Genomic DNA, 15480 nt, shown 5'->3' with positions numbered 1-15480 from the left:
TTCCTATGTAAAATAGTGACATTCTGTCCACTTTTCTCTTTTGTACGGTTGTCTGAACATCATTGCGTACTTTATATTTTTTTCCCAGGCAATCTCAATTTCAGATATTCTCTCCCGTCTTTCAACAGACTTCATTTTTAATTTTGATGATAAAAAGTCTTGAAGTCAATACTTTGTAACATGAATCCATGGACCCTTATAAGCTTTGGAGGCTGGTTAGTGTTAGGAATTTTTTGAAATGATGTGCAGATACATGTCATTTTCTTAGGGACTACTCATTTTCTTTCATCAGTATTTCAAAGAACTTGATAACTACAGAAAGGTTATGTAACCACTGTATTCTGAATAAATGAGTAAGTTAGGAGACTGTCCAGCAGTATATTATCAGAGCAGTGAGCTATTGAATTCTTTGAATCATTCCTTGGACTATCTTGGATTACGTAAAGTTCATATAAAATAACTTTAATTTTTTCTCTTATTTGATCTTAAAACATCAAACTTTAACCTGTAGAGTTTTCATTTTTTTAATTATTCAGGGCTGGGTTATTGCCCCCCTTTATACCCCCCACTTCATCTGTTGAACGAGACTGAATTTGGAGAAAAGGCTTTAAAGAGGAAATGAATGAGTTAAAATCAGGCTGATCTTAATCTAATCTTGCTCCTAAAAATTTAGACACATAAGAATAAAATGTGCTCAAGGGAAAGAATAGATAGGGACATGGAAAAGGCAGTCATCTGCAAGTCAGGCAGACAGACCTGAGGAGCAACCATCCCCTCAGATTTGTGGTGTTTTGTTATGAAGTCCTAGCAAACTATACGCTTATAACAAAGTAGCAGTTTGAGGACTAATACAAAGTATAAAAGGTTAAATGCCTCATTGCCTCACTGTAGTTTTTGGGAATGATGTAGTATTGTATAGCTTCAAGTGATCCATTATCTGAAAGATTTAGTGGGAGACAGAAAATCTAGATAGATAGTAATATTTATCTTATTTGTACTGGTATTACTCTTTATTAGTTTAATAATTTAGTTTACTATTTTTCTCTGGTGTTGTAACGTCATTTCTGTTCTCTAGCATTTTTTTGTGTGTGTGTGGGGGGGTCCGGTCTTGGGGCCTGAACTCTGGGCCTGAGTGCTGTCCCTCAGCTCTTCAGCTCAAGGCTAGCGCTCTACCACTTGAGCTACAGCACCACTTCCAGCTTTGTTCTTTTTACTTATGTGGTGCTGAGGAATCGAACCCAGGGCCTCATGCATGCAAGGCAAGTACTCTACCACTGAGCCACCTTCCCAGCCGCATCTAGCATTTCTTATTCTGTGGAACTAGTTTTCTTTTTTTAAAAATATATTTTGTAAAGATTCTGTACAGAGGGGTTACAGTTACATGAGTAAGGTAATGAGTATATTCCCTATTGAGTATTGTAACCCCTCCTTTGTTTTTCCCCTACCATCCCTTCCCTCCCCACCTTCCCAACTCCTCCCTCCCTAATTTTCTTAAATAAATCCAAACTGAGCTAACATTAAACCAGTATCACTATGTTCTTTTCTCTGTGTGTATGTGTTCTGTGTAGTCATTCTAGTCTTAGACCTGAAATGTCATCTCTTTTCAGATGTGTGTTCCAGACTACTATATTTGATTTTTTTTTTTTTTTTTGGTCGGTCGTGGGGCTTGAACTCTGGACCTGGGCGCTGTCCCTCAGCTCTTCAGCGCTCTACCACTTGAGCTACAGCGCCACATCTGGTTTTCTGGTGGTTTATTGGAGATAGGAATCTCACAGTCTCTCTTGCCTGGGCTGGCTTGAATCACGATCCTCAGATCTCAGCCTCCTGAGTAGCTAGGATTACAGGCGTGAGCCACCAGCGCCCGGCTATATTCAATTTTTGAAATTTCCCTTTTTCTTTTTGGTTTTAGACTGGGACTCCAACTTAGTATTGGACGTTTTTGCTCATTGGCTGGAGGTCTAACACTGGAGTGGCTCTGTTTTTTTTTCCAAAAAGTCAAATTTAAATTTGAGTGCTTCTAATGATGTCTGCTTCTGTTCCTTAGTTGTTATCAATATACTGGAGAATTTTAGATTAGGAAAGAAATGAAATAAATGTGTATTTCTCAAGTTTGCCTTGAGTCAGTGTGGTCTGAGTTAAGGTCCTCCCTTCTTCAGAGACTCACACAAATGCTTGCTGGCAGTTACTTTTTTTTTTTTTTTTGCCAGTCCTAGAGCTTGAACTCAGCCTGGGCACTGTTCCTGAGTTTCTTTTGCTCTAGCTCTACCACTTGAGCTACAGTACCACTTCTGGCCTTTTCTGTTTATGTGTTACTGAGGAATCAAGCCCAGGGCTTCATGCATGCTAGGCAATCATTCTGTCACTAAGCCACATTCCCAGCCCAAGTTAAATATTTGATAATGAAAGAGATTAATTTCAAGTAAGGTATCAAAGTGAGCCATCCAAAATTGAACCTTTAGTCTCAGTTCTGCGTTTTTTTTCACTGCTAAAATCTCTTGATCTCCTCTTTTAATTTGGGGATAAGCACTTCAACCGCTGCTTTCCTTATTGCTTATAGTATGGTAGATTGAGGATGTAAACATTGACATCTGACTGTATTCATCTCTATGCTCATGATATGCTTTCTTGTGATCTTTAAAAAAATTGTAATGGCTGTGTCCAGAAGGGTTATAGTTATATAAATCAGATAATGAGTACATTTCTTTTTGAACACTGTCACCCCATTTCTCATTTTCTCCCAGTTTTTCCCCTTCTTTCTTGTGATATTGAAGGCTCCCTCTGCTTTGGTTTCCTCATCTAAGATTGGAGATAAGAGTAGTGTGCTCATGTAACTGTAACCTCTCTGTACAGTATCTTTACAATAAAAATATATATTTAAAATAAAAAAGAGTAGTGTGCAGTTCTTTGTAGGTAATGTGAACTTAAAACATTGCCTGGCACATAGTAAGCATTTTAGAAATGTTGAGTTATTCTACTCGCACTTGCAACGCTTAACTCTAGCTCTATATTCATTTTTTAGCTATAGAAACAACTTGAGTAACAAAACTTTTACCATAAAATTTGGTATGCTTACCTTTCTGCTTATAGCAGGAAAAACTAGCACACTCCTTGCAGACTGATTGGGCAAGATACATTTAGGCATAAAACTCTTCACACTATGTCTCAGCAACTTTACTTCTGGAAGTCTTTTCTAAGAACAAAACCTTTAGATATAATATTCATGAAGAGAGTAACATTATAATGTCCAGGATTGGAGGGAATAGTTAACTTCTGGCACTTAAACAGATGATGTGTTTAAAATATGATATAGTCACGTGGAAAATATGACTGGTGCTCAAAAAATTCAACTTGGTTAATGTACAATAAGATTACAACCATGTAAAGTAATATATGGTTAACATCCAGGATTTTTCCTTGGATAGGATTTAATTAAATGTTCTTTTGATCCTGTTTTTTTTGTCTTCAGATTTTGGTTATATGTAAAACTGGTTCTAAAGGCACAACTTTTACCCTAAAATTAGGAGTTTTATATACCTTGTTATAAGATAAAGCCTTTGATACACGTCTCTAGAAATTTTAGTAGAGTCAAATTCTATAGACTGAGATGGACCTTGGTTTTACACAGATGAAGACAGTCTATCTATTCTAAAACTATTTCCTCTAATTTTATTTGAGAGCTAAGACAAAGCACATACATAGAATATAGTTTCTAGATAAGATTACAGTTTGGACTCCTTGCTGCCTAATTGTTTTAAAGACAAAGTCCTGAACTGTGTGGTCCATTAAAATTTTTTTTAATTATGAAAATACCATACAGAGGGGTTACAATTACATGAGCAAGGTAATGAGTACATTTCTTATCAAGCATTTTTGCCTCCTCCTTTGTTTCCCCTTCCCATCCCTTCCCATCTTCCCCTCTCCCCATATGGTCCATTTTTAACCTCACTAGTTAAATTTGCTTCCTAAGCTCTAAAAGCAGGTTTCAAAAGCAGGAGCCTTTTCAACTTTTGGCCACAAGCCTGATAGCTTTAGTAGTAGCAATTCTGAATGGGATTCTTTGACCAGCGTATGATAGCAATTATTGAACAGCTGTGCATGTAGTCAAGATTTTGAGACTTTCTTTGGTAAACACATTGGGTCTATCTCTGAATAGCCCCTAGCAAGGCATACAAAAGCAGTATTTCCAATCTGGCTCAATATATTTTGAATATTTCGTTTTCCCATCAGGTTTACCATCAACCTTCCTTTGTTTTCGGGAATGAACTTTGTTTTTTGACACAGGGTTTATACTAGAGACAACTTTGAAGCAAGCAAAGCAGGTACTGCTTTTAAATTTCATTGTGAATTCTGAGGTGGAAGTTGTTCTTAAATCTATACATGTTTCCAAAGACCATTCTTCCCTACTACTGAGTAGTAGGAACATAAAGGATTTTTATATTATGTGCTGTTAATCACCCAACCCTCCTGATACAAATTCCAGGAGACAGCTTTAGAGAATTTTTTTGAGAATATTCTTTTTTTTTTTTTTGCGGTGTGGGGGGGGTGTCTGGTCGTGGGGCCTGAACTCTGGGCCTGGGCGCTGTCCCTCAGCTCTTCAGCTCAAAGCTAGCGCTCTACCACTTGAGCCACAGCGCCACTTCCGGCTTTTTTGCTTATGTGGTGCTGAGGAATTGAACCCAGGGCCTCAGGCATGCAAGGCAAGCGCTCTACCACTGAGCCACCTTCCCAGCCTGTGTGCTGGTTATTTTTGAGGTAGGATTTTTCCCAATTTCAGCCTGCCCCATAGCTGGGGCCACAGGCTGCCTTCTGCCCCTTTTTTATTAAGGACTGAAGACCACACAGTGGCAAATTAGAAACTTGACATTGATCTTTTTAAAATAGTTTTTTATTAAGTAATTACATAAATTTCACACTATTGTGGGGTAGTGATATTTAAAGTCACAAACACATTTTAACCATCACAAAGCAAATTGTCAGACATTGATCTTTTGTATGTTATGATTTGCTACTAGCACCAAGAAAATTTCATTCCTTTTCCCCTGTTCAAATCAAGCACTATCATTTGGGTTCTTGACCATCAATCTTAGCCCTCTATATGCAGGAGTTATTATGTAATAGCTCAGGTCTGTAATCCCAGCACTCAGGATACTGAGGCAGGAGGATCAAGGCCCAGCTGGACCATATAGTTCTGAGCCCACTTGAGCTATCTCAAAAAACCAAACAACAAAACCCCTAACAAACAAAAATGGGCTGGGACTGTAGCTCAGTGGTAGAGGACAAGGACCTGAGTTTGATCCCTAAACACCCACATACACACAAAATTACTCTTGCCTCTTTAGGCTTAGGTGTTTAACCTAAGCCTAACCTTTTTTAAAGCATAATTTCACTTCTATGACTTTATTTGTGGATTCTATAATCTCTTTTAAGGTAGATTTTTTTAACCTTTTGAGCTATCATTAGTCATACCTAGAAAGGATGCTATAATTAGTGAAAGCAAGATTTGGTCATTAGTGGAGTGATGTTGTTCAGGCTTTAATTGATTCATTGTTAATCACACCATATTCCTGGAAAGGATACAAGGTGATAAGTATATATGGAGACTTTCCCTCACTGTGTAGGTCACCAGGGATCTCTACTACCAGCTATTAACTATTCCTCATTGTACCTTGCTGAAGACTCTTCCATTGACTGAGCCTGCCTTTTATGTACATTTTCTGGTTATCAGAGTAATATGTGTTCAAATTAGAAAAGTTTCTCTAGATACACTTTCATTCATTGAAGTATTGGTAATGTCTATCTTCTTTTCCTATTTCTCTGGTTATATCTGTTTTGCAGGAAGCCCTGAAGTCCCCACATTTTTTTGTGAAATTGAACTTAATCTGCTTCTGCTGTTCCAAATCTACCCAGCTACCTTATTGCCATCCACTAAGAAGAATCATTCCTCCTACAGTTGCTGAAGCCATAAAATGAGGGTCCATCCTTACTTGAAACTTGTCCTTTATCCTCTGATTTTTTGTTTTTTGTGCTGCTTCTGGGGCTTGACCTCAGGGTGCTGTCCTGAGCTTTTTTGCTCAAGGCCAGTGCTCTACCACTTGAGCCACAGCTCCACTTCCAGCCTTTTTAGTACTCAATTGAAGAGTCTCAGACTTTCCTGCCCAGTCGGCTTGAACTGTGATCCTCAGATCTGTTTCCTGACTAGCTAGGATTGAAAGAATGAGCATTGGCTCTTGGCTCATCCTTCAGTTTTAATGACTAGTAAGAAGTCTTGCTTGTCTATCATCTCTTTACGCAACACTATAAACTCATACTGTTTCTCTTATACCTACATTTCCTCTTAGAATTTTGTATGTCTTATTTTAGGACTTAGCTTAGTTTTAGGACTTAGCTTAGGAGATCAGAGCTTCTCAGACCTGTTCCTATACCCTCAAAACTGAGCTATGCAGGGTGCTTGTAATCCTAGCTACTCAGAAGACTGAGATCTGAAGATCATGATTCGAAGCCAGCCCAGGCAGGAAAGTCCATGAGACTCTTATTTCCAATTAATCACCAGAAAACCAGAGTGGTGCTGTGACTCAAAGTAGTAGAGTAGTGCCAGCCTTGAGCAAAAAAGCTCAAGGACAGTGCCCAGGCCCTGAGTTCAAGCCTCATGACTGACAAAACAAAAACAAAATAACCTGAGCTAGGTGCTAGGACTTATTCCCTACATGTACATTTTTTTCTTGATCTTTTTTTCCTCATGTACCCTCATAGCACCTGTTCTGCTCTTACAAGATATTTTATTGTTTTATTTAGTTTTTTTGTCATAAAGCAGTGATTATAACTGCAGCATAAGTATCTAGCCCAGATTGGTTAGTAAATTTCTTTATTTTCTCTCTGTGTGTGTGTGTGTGTGCGTGCGTGCACTTGAGTCATATGTCCACTTCTAGCTTTTTGCTGGTTAACTGGCTATTAGAGTCTTATCTACACTTCTGCCCAGGCTAGCTTTAAACTTCAATCCTCAGATCTCAGTCTCCTGAGTTGGGTGCCTGGCTTGGTTAGTAAACAAAAAATGGCTGAAGGAAATGGACATTTGTAGGTGGAGTTTTGAAAAAATATTATGGTCTTTGTCTTTTCCTACCTGGTCCCATTGTAGTCGTTCTGTGAACAACCTTCCAAAAGCAAGAAGTGTGGTAGGCAAACTAGGTAAAGCTGAAGGATTGGCTGGGTGGACTCCAGAACTTTGCCTTGAAATGATAAGAGGTAGGCTGTCCTGCATCTTAACAACTGTGTAGTGGAAATGATGATAAGTCATACTATTTGGATGAATAGGAGGGAACGTTTGAGTGATTTTGGTGACTGGATGTAGAAGTCAGGGAGGAAGAACATAAATGACTCAAGTTTCTGGTTTGAGGGATTAGGTACTTGAAGCTGTCATCAATTTATTGGGTTGATTTTGAGATTCTTATTATGTCTATTAGGCATAAGGCTATGAAGTTTGGAAGAGAATGCCACTAGAAATGTGGGATGGGGAGTTATTAGCCTTAGTGAGTTAGAATTAGAGAAGTGATTACTTAGAGAAGAGCCTAAAAATGCCAGCTGTGATGACACATATCTGGATCACCCAGGAAGATGAGGAAGGAAGATTACAGGTTTGAGACCAAGTTGGACTACATAGCAAGACTTTACATCAAAAATATAAAATTGAAAAGCAGGCATGGTGGCTTGAAGCCAGCTAAGCAAGAAACTTATGAGACTCCCTCATTTCAATAAACAAGAGGCTAGACATGGTGGTACATTCCCATCATTACAGGAAGATCACAGTCTTAACATTGGGAGTTTGAGGTAAAGTGGCGGTCTGTCAACAAAAAGGCCACAGACTATGCTGGGAGTGGGACTTGATTAGAGCGAACTTTTAAAATATTATTATAAATGCTGAGGTACAGCTCAGTGGTAGATTACTTGCCTAGCATGAGTAAGGCCCAAGTTTTACAAAAACAAAAGACAGAAAACCCAAATGAACAAACAAAAGAGCGTGATGAAGAGTGTGTCAACTTATGCTCAGTGGGTTGTGCTTGTAATCCTATAGCTACTCAGGAGGCTGCGGTCAGAGGATCAGTTTGAAGTAAGTCCCTGGAGAAAAATCTGACCCAGTCTCTGAAATAACAGAGCTGGAAGTGTGGTTAAAGTGGTAGAGCACCAGCAGAACAAGTCAAGTAAGCCCTGAGTTCAAACCCTGGTACCTTAAAGTTGGCAACCATGGAAACCAATCTGGATTTTTCCACTTTAGCTGTCTAGTGGGTAGGTGTGCAAGTATCACCATGTGTTTTACACTGTTGGAGACTTTAAGTTTTTATTTTATAGAATTTTGCAGCAAACACCGTTATTACCCTGCATCATATCCTCTCAGCTCAGCGTTTTATAGTTTCTCTATACTCCATCAACACCTATTTTCTGCCTTTAAGGCCTTCATGATGCCAACCAAGGGGCAGAAAAGTTAACCTCCCTATCCTTACCAGCTTCAAGCAACCCTTGAACATTGCACCTCCTTCAGAGCACTCCATCTCACTGTGCCCTAACCCTCTAATTATGTGTTCTTACTGGCTTTCCCTCTCTGTTGTACCTTTGCTTTCCTCACTTTTTTTCCTGGGATCTTTTCCTGATTCATCTAGCTAGAACGTTTTGCACAGTAACTGTTAATTAGTCTAGCTGACTTTACAGGTTAAATGCATACAAAAGCCTTCCCGGTGACATTAACTGCTTCTCTTGATGTCTTTGTCAATAACAAAACCTAAAATAATGTGTGGGGGATGAAGGCAAAGGGAACATATTGTGCAATGCAAAATAGCACACATATTGCAGTTTAAATTTAATTTATTCACAGACACTCTGATGAGATAATTATGTGAGAATTTTGTTTTCAACATCCATTTCTTCCATTTCACTTATAGAGGTGTTGAAAGAATATAAAAAATCAGAAAATAGTTGGCACAAAGAGACAGTGAGTCAGAGTTCCTCTTTTGTTCATTTATATGTCATATTGAAGACTTCTGGGTGGTTCTTTTTGGAGGACTAAATTATAGAATATGATAGAAAGCTATTAAAAATGCTACAACACAGAAAGGGGAAGATCTCTATAAATGGTTAGGATATAAATTGCCAAAGGTCAGAAAGATCCTAATATCTACTTCAGGGGTTATCTTTTAAAGGACATTTCATATTCTTAAATGCAGGATTCAGTTCTCCTTACCATATAACCATATCAGTATTTCTTCTCTTAGCTGAGACTGGACTCTAATTCTTGAAGGGTAAGCTTGAACTAAACAATCGCTTTCATACTTGACAATCAGTGCTGATACCTGAAGACAGTTACATAGAGGGAGCTACACTGCAGGCGTTCAGTAAATGCTGTTCACCACTCAGCAAAGAACATGCTGTGCCACTGTCTCAGTGAGCCAGTGTAGGGAAACATACCATGCTCATTAACATCTTCAGCTGCTGGTTCCTCATTCTTCTGACCTGTGACTTCATCCCATTTTTTAAAAGTTATTTATTTGGTGCCAGTCCTAAGACTTCAACTCATGCTTCTGGGCGCTGTCCCTGAGCTTTATTGCTCAAGGATGGCACTCTTAACACTTTAGCCACAGCCCCACTTCTTGATCATTTGTTGCTTAACTGTAGAGTCTCACAGTCTTAACCATCCTGAGCTGAGTCAGATCTCAGCCTACTGAGTAGATAGGACAGGTGTGAGATGAGCTCCCCGATTCTTTTTAAAAATTTTTATTTTTTTAAAGCATACACTATCATAGTGGTATTTCCATGCATGCATGTTCCTTGATCAACTTCACCCCTCTTATCACACTCTTGTCTTCCTCTCTCCTTTCCCCTTTTAAAAACAATTCCAGGGGCTGGGCTTGCATGCATGAGGTCCTGGTTTCGATTCCTTAGCACCACTTGCGCAGAAAAAGCTGGAAGTGGCGCTGTGGCTCAAGTGGTAGAGTGTTTGCCTTGAGCTGAAGAGATGAGGGATAGTACCCAGGCCCAGAGTTCAGGCTCCACTACTGACCCCCAAAAAAGTTACTTTAGAGGTGATATACAGAGGTGATATACATTTACATGAGTCAGGTAATAAGTACATTTCCTTTCATACAGTGTCATCTGTTCCCTCATTCTCTCCCATTCCCTCAGGTTGTATAGTTCACTTTCATCAGTCTTGTCTTCCTCTCCCTCCCCTTTTAAAAGCAATTCCAGCAGGTTTCCAGGTTTCATTGTTCTATTTGCATACATGTATACTTTTGTATATAAAGTTTTGGGTTTTTATTTTGGTCTGGTCGTGGGGCCTGAACTCTGGGCCTGGGCGCTGTCCCTCAGCTCTTCAGGTCAAGGTTAGTGCTCTACCGCTTGAGCCACAGCGCCACTTCCGGCTTTTTTCTTTTTGCTTATGTGTTGCTGAGGAATTGAACCCAGGGCCTCAGGCTTGCAAGGCAAGCGCTCTACCACTGAGCCACCTTCCCAGCCCCGAGTATTTGAAACATATTTAATCTTTTCTCTCTCCTCCGTCCTACTGGTACCCATCTGACTTCAGATCTTTATTTAGGGTGGTAGGTTTATTTTGCAGGAAGCCAGGCATCTTTCGAAAATACTCTTTTCTTAATCCAGGATGTTTTGATGGTAGTGGGTTTGATGTGATCATTGCATCATGTATCTTTCAACTCCCAAGTTATAACATTTCAGCTCAGATCCAGGGAAGAAGGGACTGGCCCTAGGTAAGCTAGTCATTGATAGGATGGGCTAGACTAGAACCCAGGTCTGTGATGTAATCATCTTGTGTCTCATTTCCAGAGTGGCTTCCATCCCCAGTCCTGGCCAGGGAAAAAAACAAGGCACTGTTTTTCTGAAGTCATGTAAAATGTTTTTAGAATTAGGATTATAGATTCTATTTTACATTTAAGATAGTTGCAGTAGGCCAGGTAGGGTGGCTAATGCCTGTAAGTCTCAGACATTTTGTAAGTATAGGAGGATTCCAGTTCAAGGCCAAAAAGGGGTATGGGGTATGGGTAGTAGTGATTAAGACCCTATATTAATGAATAAACTGGGTGCGGTGGTTCACATTTGACCAGGAGGCAAAGTCTGAGGCAGGAGACCCTATCTGAAAAATAAAGCAAAAAAGGGCTAGAGGCATAGCTCAAGTGAGGGAGTGTTTGTTAAGCTCTAGGTTCTGAGTTAAATTCCCAGTCCTATTCCAACAAAAAATAAAGGCGGGAAATTTGATAGGTGCTTATACGCATAGTTGAACAACACATATAATCAAGTAAGTGAAAAGTTAGACATCAGAACAGTCAATAGTATTGGAATAATTTAGGAAGAAATATAATAATAGGTAATCAAATAGGTAATCAAAATGCTAGTATGATCATGACCTGGAAAGGTTAAGTGCTTAACCATGTAAGGCTGGGTGTGTGGGTACATATAATACCAGCAGCCAGGAGGCTGAGGCAGGAGGATCATGGATTCTGTGCTAGGCTGAGCTTACACAAAATGAGACCCTGTTTCAAAACACAAAATAAAACATAAAATCTGCTATGGTTTATGGAAGAGTTTCTTTTATACTATTGTCTGTACTGTGCTGAGTACTTACTGATGAAGTGTTCTAAGTAAGATGAACTTTGTTTAAATGAGTAAGTTTATGGATAGGATACTTGTCAGTTTATAAAACTCAGCCAAAGTCAATTTATTTTCAAGTTGATAATGATGTAAAGTGTTTATTTTGCTTTTGTTATATATACTTCATCTGTACATTAAAAACTAGCTAAGTGAGTATTGCTGATTTAGTAGGAGTCTAGAAAGCTGGTGGCTTAACTTAAACTTGTCTTAAAAAAAATCAAAAACCTTTCAATCAAATAATGTATTTCTCCCCCATAGGGCCTCTGTTATGCACCTAAAGCCATATTGGAAGCTCCAGAAGAAAGAACGTCCTCTGGAAGTCAGCAGGGACACTCTAAGAACTCCTTTGAGTCACCAAAAGGCTGCCAATGATGAAAAAGACAAAGGTGGCTACATGAAGCCTGGTGTCTTTCCTTCAGCCTCTCTTGGCAAAGCATCATTTCGAACACCATTTGGGGTCCTTTCTCCAAATGTTCTGTGCAGCATGAGTGGGAAGAGTCCTGTAGAGAACAGCTTGAACGTTAAACCAAGAAAGAATGCACCGTCTGCAACAATCCACCAGGGAGAAGGAGGGGAAGGGCCACTTGACATCTGGGCTGTTGTGAAACCTGGAAACACAAAGGAGAAAATTGCCTTCTTTGCAGCCCACCAGTATAGCAATAGGACAGGATCTATGAAAATAAAAAGCTCCTGGGATATTGATGGGAGAGCTACTAAAAGAAGGAAAAAATCAGGGGATCTTAAAAAAGCCAAGATACAGTTAGAAAGGATGAGGGATGTCAACAGCAAGTGCTACCAACCAGAGCCATTTGCCTGTGGCATTGAGCACTGTTCTGTGCATTATGTGAGTGACAGTGGGGATGGCATCTATACTGGGCGGCCTCTGTCTGTCATACAGATGGTTGCCTTCCTTGAGCAAAGAGCCAGTGCCCTACTAGCCAGCTGTACAAAGAACTGCAGCAGTTCTCCTGCCATTGTGAGGTTTTCTGGCCAATCCAGAGGTGTGGCCGCTGTCCCTGAGCCCTTCTCTTCCCCAGGAGCTTGTGAAGATCCCCCAGAAAGAGGAAATCCTGAGATTATTGAGCCACAGAGTGAACCAGTGCGTGTCCTTGACATGGTAGCTAGGCTGGAGTCTGAGTGCCTGAAGCGGCAGAGCCAGCGTGAGCCTGGGAGCCTGTCTCGGAATAATAGTTTCCGTCGAAATGTAGGCAGGGTGTTGCTTGCAAATGGCACTCAGGCTGATGAAGGGAAAGTCAAGCAAGGCACCTTGGAGGTACCTGACACTCAGGTGAATCCTGTGCAGTCTGTGGACTGTGGACCCTCAAGAGCTGCCCATTCTCTTATTGGAGACCCAGCCTGGGATGGTGTTCCTCAGGGCTGTCCCACATCATTGCCAGCAGGTGTGACTTTCCACCCGGACAATGCAGAATTAGAGCCAGCTCAACAAACCCCAATGAAAACCAGCAGTAGGTATGATGTGGAAATGACAGATGAACTTGATGGACTGCCTTTTTCTTCTCACACCTGTCTCCAAGTCACTGAATTGCCCACAGATGCTATCGATTGTACAAGTAGAGAGCTTGTGCCGCTTACTAGCCAAAATCCTGATCAGAGAACAAAAGAGTCTTTGTGCATTAGCATCACTGTGTCCAAAGTGGAGAAAGACCAGCCTTCTCTTTTCAACACCTGTGAAGAGCCACCTCCAGGGATGTTGTTTTTTTTGCCACCTGGTCAGCACCAGTTAGACTGTTCCCAGGTGAATGAAAGCACAGCCCGAGAATCTTCAGAGACCCTGCAGCTTGAAGATGCTACTGGTAGTTCCAGGAAATCTGATCCAAAAGGTGAATCCGTGGAGCCCTTCGTACCTCCAGGCTCTGCAGGAGAAAGTACAGAACTGGTGCTTGAGGCATCTAGTTGGAAGAAGCAGGTGTCTCATGACTTTCTGGAGACTAGGTTTAAAATCCAGCAGCTTCTGGAGCCTCAGCAGTACATGGCATGTCTGCCCCACCACATTATGGTAAAAATCTTCAGGTTACTTCCCACCAGGAGTTTAGTGGCTCTTAAGTGTACTTGCTGCTATTTCAAGTTTATCATTGAATACTACAATATCAGACCAGCTGATTCTCGCTGGGTTCGAGATCCACGCTATAGAGAGGATCCTTGCAAGCAGTGCAAGAAAAAATATGTGAAAGGGGATGTGTCTCTGTGCCGGTGGCATCCCAAACCCTATTGCCAGGCATTGCCCTATGGGCCTGGGTACTGGATGTGCTGCCATCGGTCTCAGAAGGGCTTTCCCGGCTGCAAGCTAGGACTTCACGACAACCACTGGGTCCCTGCCTGCCACAGCTTTAACCGAGCAATCCATAAGAAAGCAAGAGGGAGTGAAACAGAAGAGGAATACTGAAGTCTATGTAAGAGGCAATGGAAAGCCCAATTTTACAAATGCTAAATACATAAACCGTTCAAGTGAGTGTTGCCTCTCAGTCCCCAGTTGAGGGGAATCTGTACTTGCTCCATCAGGACTGCCAAACTCTTACCAGCTGTGCAAGAAAACTGGTCTCATAGTTTTACAGTAAGAGCCTCACACTTGATCCAGGGTGGGATCCCAGTAGCTTGGCTCGCTCAGCTGTGAATAAGTTATGCCTGTTTTTCCCATCAAATCTATCCTCAAAGGATGAAGACTTGCCATGTCAAGTATGTTCCGAGGAGCTCACTGCAGGCAATCTCTAAGCAGGGACTCCGGAAGGGTTTTTAGCACTGGTACCTTATTTGAAGTAAGTGAAAAGGAAATCAAGACCCTTGGATGCAAAGTATGCCTAAGAAATAAAAGCCAGGCACCTTATCTTAGACCTTGTATGCGTGATCCTGTGAGATTGATGTTTGTGGTTGGAGATGGATTTCATGCCCTGTGGTGTTTACAGTGTATATAATGGTTGTGTTTTCCTAGGGCTATGAAAGTGCACATTAAACCTGAGCGCCTTTACCTTTAGATGAGTGCTTTGGCCCCTCTGTAAATAATGCGATTAAAATCCAGTTGTATATGATGGACAACTGACTAAACATAATCACCACAATGCAGCTAGGGTAGTGTTGCGGCTATAATTGTGTTTTTATTGTCTCGCCTCAAAATTTGTATATCCTATATAAAATATGAATGTTTTCCAAATAAACTATGAATGTTTCCTGTATAATATATGAATGTTTCATAGTTAAGAGGTTAACCTGTTCAAAGGATACCAAATAATGGTTTAATTGAACAATCTTAAAATCAACATAGAGAACAATCCTTTGTTATATTTTAGTGATCCAGCAAGAATGAGAGAATATATAGTCAGATTATAACACCCTTGTCTACTTTTATCCTTTTTGTCTGGTTTCAAAAAGTTTTTTTTTAACTTCAATAAAAATATGCATCTTAAATGGGACCTGAGTTTTGCAGAGTTTTTTTTAATGTAATGTTGAGGAAAATTTCTGTGGATTATGAGAATTTTTTGAGTTGAGAGGAATATGAATAAAAAGCTTTCTACTGCCACAATTTTGCTGGCTTTTAACACTTGAGTTTGAAGTCTGACAATACCTATCATGTTTTCTGTTTGGTGAGGTAATATCTTAGGTACACTCATTTAATTGTTTAAGAAGTCATTAAATATTTCTTTGGATTTATGGTTATGTAGTATTTGGTGGTGTTGGAAGGTAAGGTACTTGGCAGGCTCAGAATCCTTCTGTGAATGGGAGATCTAACAACTGGGTTGGCTCAAAATCAATGTCTGCCAGAAAGCCTTGTAAGCTTGTTAGCTTTGTAAGCTGCAGGCTGTGAAGGACATACGGTGAGTGCAGAGT

At 40.3% G+C, this 15480-nt stretch overlaps 1 protein-coding gene across 2 annotated transcripts in view; it reads left to right on the top strand.

The window, feature by feature from the left end:
* The window catches only part of Fbxo34 (F-box protein 34), a 31175-nt gene extending 16110 nt beyond the window's left edge, over nucleotides 1-15065 (top strand). For both annotated transcript variants that reach the window (XM_013012363.1, XM_013012364.1), the window contains exon 2: nucleotides 11899-15065. In XM_013012363.1, coding sequence (XP_012867817.1) covers nucleotides 11909-14044 — 2136 coding nt within the window. In that variant the 5' untranslated portion in view covers nucleotides 11899-11908 and the 3' untranslated portion in view covers nucleotides 14045-15065. The remainder of the gene's footprint in view (nucleotides 1-11898) is intronic.
* Nucleotides 15066-15480: the final 415 nt, after the last annotated feature.

This window comes from Dipodomys ordii, unplaced genomic scaffold (assembly GCF_000151885.1).
Source record: "Dipodomys ordii isolate 6190 unplaced genomic scaffold, Dord_2.0 Scaffold16, whole genome shotgun sequence".
In the NCBI taxonomy this organism is placed as follows: domain Eukaryota; kingdom Metazoa; phylum Chordata; class Mammalia; order Rodentia; family Heteromyidae; genus Dipodomys; species Dipodomys ordii.
Note: the sequence above shows the minus strand (reverse complement) of the source record. Positions and strands in the feature narration are given on the sequence as shown.